Consider the following 6,453-nt stretch of genomic DNA (forward strand, 5'->3'; position numbering starts at 1 on the left):
ACCCACTTTCCCGGGTTTGAGTTATCTCTCTTTCTGGAACCGAAGACTCAGAGTTTTACTGAATTTGGAGTTCACGAACTCAGAGTTCCAACAAAACCTGCTTCTTGGAACGGGCCCCTGATCATCATCAAAGTGAAAACAGAAACTTCTAACTTTGCGGTGCAGATGAAGTTGCTACAGACAGTTTGACAGCACCAGAACCCGGAGAGGTTCTAGTGGAGCAGACCGAGGGTCCAGATGTGAGTTCTGCCACAACAGAAGAAACAGACCCGGTGAACCCTGAAGAGTCCAGCAGAACCGTCAGTCCAGAACCGAGTCTGTCCTGAAGCGTGTTCATGGGAGAGCTTGACCTTCATGTGGAAATAAAGTTTAGGAACTGAAGTCTGCAGGAAAATGGGAAGTGTGGAGCGGCTGACCCGGACGGATCAGACCATCGATGAAACATCTGCAGCAGAAGACGGAATGTTCAGACGAGGGTCTGCAGGCAGCAGTGACCCCTAACTTACAGCCCTCATCTCCAGAAAACGTCTTCAGCGGGAAGAAGAACGAGTCCTGAAGGGATGGACCCCCAGAACCTGATCTTAAAGCGAGACCGACAGATCAGGCTTCCATCCAGAAGATCCAGAACCAAAGCTGGTTTTAGATTTGAATTCTTTTGATCATAAAACGTTGACGGATCAACGATTCTTCATGTAAACGTGTCCAGTAGATCTGGTCCAATTGGGCATGTGACGTGGCGTCTGCCTTCAGCCTCTGAACGACGAAAGAAGAGGATCGACCGCCGCCAAAGACGAGGATCGACCGCCGTCAAAGACGAGGATCGACCGCCGTCAAAGGTGAGGATCGACCGCCGCCAAAGACGAGGATCGACCTCGCCGTCAAAGACGAGGATCGACCGCTGTCAAAGGTGAGGATCGACCGCCATCAAAGACGAGGATCGACCGCCGCCAAAGACGAGGATCGACCGCCGTCAAAGATGAGGATCGACCGCCGTCAAAGGTGAGGATCGACCGCCGTCAAAGATGAGGATCGACCGCCGTCAAAGACGAGGATCGACCGCCGTCAAAGACGAGGATCGACCGCCGTCAAAGACGAGGATCGACCGCCGTCAAAGACGAGGATCGACCGCCGTCAAAGACGAGGATCGACCGCCGTCAAAGACGAGGATCGACCGCCGTCAAAGACGAGGATCGACCGCCGTCAAAGACGAGGATCGACCGCCGTCAAAGACGAGGATCGACCGCCGTCAAAGACGAGGATCGACCGCCGTCAAAGACGAGGATCGACCGCCGTCAAAGACGAGGATCGACCGCCGTCAAAGACGAGGATCGACCGCCGTCAAAGACGAGGATCGACCGCCGTCAAAGACGAGGATCGACCGCCGTCAAAGACGAGGATCGACCGCCGTCAAAGACGAGGATCGACCGCCGTCAAAGACGAGGATCGACCGCCGTCAAAGACGAGGATCGACCGCCGTCAAAGACGAGGATCGACCGCCGTCAAAGACGAGGATCGACCGCCGTCAAAGACGAGGATCGACCGCCGTCAAAGACGAGGATCGACCGCCGCCAAAGATGAGGATCGACCGCCGTCAAAGACGAGGATCGACCGCCGTCAAAGACGAGGATCGACCGCCGTCAAAGATGAGGATCGACCGCCGTCAAAGGTGAGGATCGACCGCCGTCAAAGGTGAGGATCGACCGCCGTCAAAGACGAGGATCGATTCTCTCAGCCCACCTTCCAGTCCTGGACCAGAACCAGAACCAGACCAGAACACACACCTGCTCATCAGGTAGACACTGACTCCGGTACCGCAGCCCAACTTCTTCATGAAGGGGGAGGCCGGGATGGTGACAGGAGTCCCGCCTGAGCTCCTGGTCCGGACGGTTTTCGGAGTTTTGAATCCGTCTTTGGACGCCATTCTGCTGGTACCAGAGTGGACCGTCAGACCCTCGACCGGAAACTGGATCGGGTTTCTGCAGTGGTGAGTGAAGAGGACAAAACAAACAGGCTGAACGTAAAGATCCAGAATTCTGACTGAAATAAAACAACATTTAACTGAGAGGCTGCAGTTTGATCACAAGTTCTGAGGATCTGGATCAGATTGTGGTTCCAGAGAGAACAAACTAGGATCATCTGGTGTTCTGATCCGATTGATTTCATTCTAAATCCATGTTATAATGGTGGGTCGATCAGGGGCCCGTTTCAAGAAGCAGGTTCAACAAATTTAGAGTTCGAACCTGAACTTAGAGTCACTGGACTCAAAATTCTCAAACTCAGGGTTTTCGGTTCCAGAACAGCTGAAAATGTTTGAATCAATCAACTTGAAGTTGTCAGAACCAGAATCAGGTGTGAGCGTCGCGACCATAAAAAGCCCTGATCAATGGAGCAAAGACAGCACGATTCACCATGGCAACGGGGACAAACAGCTGAGTTACGTACTTCCGGTGGCGGAAATTGATAAGTTCCTTCAAGCAAATGCGACTATAGGAGAACATTTTCATCAAGAAAAGCAACACAGCTGCAGCGGTAGAACAGAGAGAAAATATCTGCAGTTATTTGAATCATTTCTAATAATGAATAAATAATGTCAGGAAGGTTATTTTGTCTCTTGTTGAGTAAGGAATGGTTTTTGATCTGTTACTAATTTAACCAGTAATCTCCGTAATCGCATGAATGACCAGTTTTGGTAACCCCCCCCCCCACCTACACACACAGATATCACTGCACGCTAAAAAGAAACTGTAGCTGCATATGTTAAAAAAGTATTTATTTAATTTTAATTCTCAAGACTTAAAAAACATTCGCCGAATTCTTTTTTTTAAGCGTAAAAACAAATTCCGTAGCCGGAAAACGAACTCGCAAACTCCGCAGAGGGAAGCAGCGTTGCTGACGACTGAGCTAATGTTCGACGCAAGTGCTGGACGGTAGATGAGTTCAGATGGTTTCTCGGTGTGTGACATTCCATAATTTCTATTGTTATGGGTTTAAAATAAGGAAAAGAAAACTGTATTTTTTAATAGCGAGTGCCTGGAAAAACTCACTATTTATAATATCGCTCAAATAAAAATGAACTCGAAAAACTGCATTACCTCAGATAATGCATGTGTGAATGCATTATCGCATTGTGTAAAGTTGTGTTAAATTTGTGTAACTTGTGTAATTGTAATATTGTGTAGTAAAATCATGAATTTCCTGAACATGCTGGATGTGTAAAATTGCATAAAATTTGCACAAATTTGTGTAAAATTGTGTAAAGTTGTGTTAAATTGTGTAATTTTGTGTAACTTGCATGAATTTTAACAATGCTGGAAGTACAAGCATGAATTTCTGGACATACTGAATGTTTTAAATTGCTTAAATTGCATAAAGTGTGTAATTTGCAGGGATTTGTAAAAAAAATCCTATTAGTTATAATGGGGCTGAAAAAACGCACAAATTGTGTTACTACGCAAAAACTGTAAAGTGCACAACTACTAATAATACAAGCAGTAATGTCCTTAACGAGCTGAACGTTTTGATACCAAGATTGTGTAAATCACATAAAGTGTGATAAAGTTTTTACGTGTCAAAAAACGTAAATAAAGAATCTCAATAGTGTAAATGCATTGAATACATTCACACTATTTGGAAACTGCAGTCAGTCGACTCGTGTCCTCCAAATCCTCTACCGACGTAAATAACATTTCCTCTGGATTAATCAGCCTCTTCTCTACATGATCCTCTATGAATGAACATGTCATTCTGGTTTCTGAGTGGTGGAAACGTGACGTCTCTAATGTGAATGTTCTCTAAATGTTAATGAGGAACTCATATTTGAACATCTTTCACTTTAAAAAGGGGCGGAGACCTCAGAGAACTCTAAGTTTCCTGAAGAAAACCTGCTACCAACCAGGTTTCGTTCACAGACTCAGTTACCATAGTGATTGATTCTGAGTTCAGCTTAACCCGCTTCTTGGAACGGGCCCCAGGTGATCGATCTCACCCAGATTTCATTCACTATCGCTGCGATCAGCTGTTCTCTCCTTATTCCGGTCCGGAAATAACAACACGATCGTCTGTAAACGAACAACCTACACTAGCTAACAACAGTAATTAGCGAGTCCTCTAACGGAGGCCGTTTTATTTCAACATGATCGTAGTTTTTAAATATTCTTACCGCCGACTCTTCCTGCGGAGTAAACAAACAAGCGCGCCAAAAACCTCTCTTTCGGTTTGCTACGGACTCCGACGAGGGACACGTTTAAGATGTGCGCTGTAGCGGCACCCATAGACTGTATACAAGAATAACTGGACAGAGCAACCCCCCCTCCTTCCGTGTTCATACAGGAAGTACCACTGGGTTGCAAAAAGGCCAAAGTCCCATTGACTTCCATTGAGAAACAGACAGTTATTTCTCAGTCATTTTATATCTCAGAATAATCATTCTTCCTCTGCTGCTTTCTGATTAACTTCTTTTTTCTAATCCTAATTTTTTTTAAAGATTTTTTTCCATTATCACAAGTTATTAGAGTTATAAATTGACCAATCAGATGGCTCAATAAGCGTTTGTGGGTCTGACGTCGACCGTCTGGGGGGTTTGATTGACAGATGACGGGTAGCCAATGGGAGCAGACTTCATCAATGGGTCCGTGAAGACCTTTTAACACCTACTTTACAATTCAACAATGTACCAATCATTGTCCTACTGTTGTTTTCCTCAATGGAATGTACCGATGCAGCAGTTTAAAACAACAAGAGGAGCATGCTGTCGACATTTTTAGATGAGGATTCACTCTGTAGGAATAGATTTCACTCTGAGGTTATGTGATTTGGACTTTTTTGTTTGTTTAACGTTCGTTTTTCTTTATTTCACTGTTTTGGTTGTAACTTATAAATAATAAGTTGCATATATGCTCATAAAATCACCAACCAAAGTTTCATCTTCTTCACTTTTCCAGCTTCAGCCTGAATTAGACGCAGCCGTCTGAGGAGCGCGAGACAAACTTGAAAGGACCTGGTCGTGTTTTAAACAGAAAAAAGATCCAGCTGTTCACTTGTTAGGATGGTTATTTATTTTAAATACAGCTGAACGCACTTCTCACGTGCATCTGATCAGACTGTAACCGGGCCGCGAATGACAACTGAAAAGCTGCAGCGCGCGTGAGAGGGACACGCACATTTCTCCAGCGGCGTCACCCAAATGCTCCTTTTATCTCGACAAAAAGGAATAAATGTAAGTAAATCCCAAAGGACCGCTGACAGAATCAAATGTTGGAATGGTTCTCCCTCAAAGGCTTCAACAATGACTTGTACAATTCTCCGGCGTTATTAAAGTAGAAGCTGTTTACATCCTGCGGTCTCATGGTCGTGGAAAGAGGCGGGGACTCACAATAAACTCACTCCTGATTGGCGACAGTACTTCCTGTAGATTCATGACTCAGCTATGACTCAGACCAATCGCTGAAGATGGGTTGCAGACGTTTGCAAAATGGCGATATCCGTTTCAGGAAGTGACGGTGAAAGCGGCGGCCTACTTTCACGAGGAGTGGAAGTAATGCATTTCCAATGGGGGACATTATGGCTCCAGAAGTCCAGTATTATTAGACTATCTATGGTAGTAATCCTGTTTGTGTTGAAGGAAGATTCAGATGAAGGTTAGATCAGGGGCCCGTTCCAAGAAGCAGGTTTTGTTGGAACTCTGAGTTCCTGAACTCCAAATTCAGTAAAACTCTGAGTCTTCGGTTCCAGAAAGAGAGATAACTCAAACCTGGGAAAGTGGGTCAAACCAAGCCCGTTCCAAGAAGCAGGTTAAGCTGAACTCAGAATCAATCACTATGGTAACTGAGTCTGTGAACGAAACCTGGTCGGTAGCAGGTTTTCTTCAGGAAACTTAGAGTTCTCTGCGGTCTCCGCCCCTTTTTAAAGTGAAAGATGATCAAATATGAGTTCCTCATTAACATTTAGAGAACATTCACGTTAGAGACGTCACGTTTTCACCACGCAGAAACCAGAATGACATGTTCATTCATAGAGGATCATGTAGAGAGGAGGCTGATTAATCCAGAGGAAATGTTATTTACGTCGGTAGAGGATTTGGAGGACACGAGTCGACTGACTGCAGTTTCCTGATTCATTTTTATTTCAGCGATATTATAAATAGTGAGTTTTTCCAGGGACTCGATATTAAGAAATACAGTTTTCTTTTCCTTATTTTAGACCCATAACAATTGAAATTATGGGATGTCAAACGCCGAGAAACCATTTCAAATCATCCTTTTCTTGTGTCGAACATTGGCTTAGTTGTCAGCAACGCTGCTTCCCACTGCGGAGTTTGCGAGTTCGATTCCCGACTTTGGAAATTATTTTTATGCTTAACAAAAAGAATTCGGGGAATATGTTTTAAGTCTTGAGAATTAAAATTAAATAAATACTTTAACATATGCAGCTACAGTTTCTTTTTAGCGTGCAGTG

At 44.7% G+C, this 6,453-nt stretch overlaps 1 protein-coding gene across 2 annotated transcripts in view; it reads right to left on the reverse strand.

Annotated features, from left to right (window-relative positions):
- pbk (PDZ binding kinase) overlaps nucleotides 1-4,309 on the reverse strand; it is a 7,794-nt gene extending 3,485 nt beyond the window's left edge. The window contains exons 1-2 of one of the 2 annotated variants that reach the window (XM_024264022.1): nucleotides 4,160-4,309; nucleotides 1,782-1,976 (exon numbers count right to left, since the gene is read on the reverse strand). In XM_024264022.1, the coding sequence (XP_024119790.1) occupies nucleotides 1,782-1,921 (140 nt within the window). In that variant the 5' untranslated portion in view covers nucleotides 1,922-1,976; nucleotides 4,160-4,309. Of the gene's footprint in view, nucleotides 1-1,781; nucleotides 1,977-3,985; nucleotides 4,012-4,159 lie in introns of those variants that run through there. The other variant, XM_024264021.1, reaches the window with a different exon arrangement.
- Between the last annotated feature and the right edge of the window lie 2,144 nt (nucleotides 4,310-6,453).

This window comes from Oryzias melastigma, linkage group LG15 (genome assembly GCF_002922805.2).
Source record: "Oryzias melastigma strain HK-1 linkage group LG15, ASM292280v2, whole genome shotgun sequence".
Taxonomy (NCBI): Eukaryota; Metazoa; Chordata; class Actinopteri; order Beloniformes; family Adrianichthyidae; genus Oryzias; species Oryzias melastigma.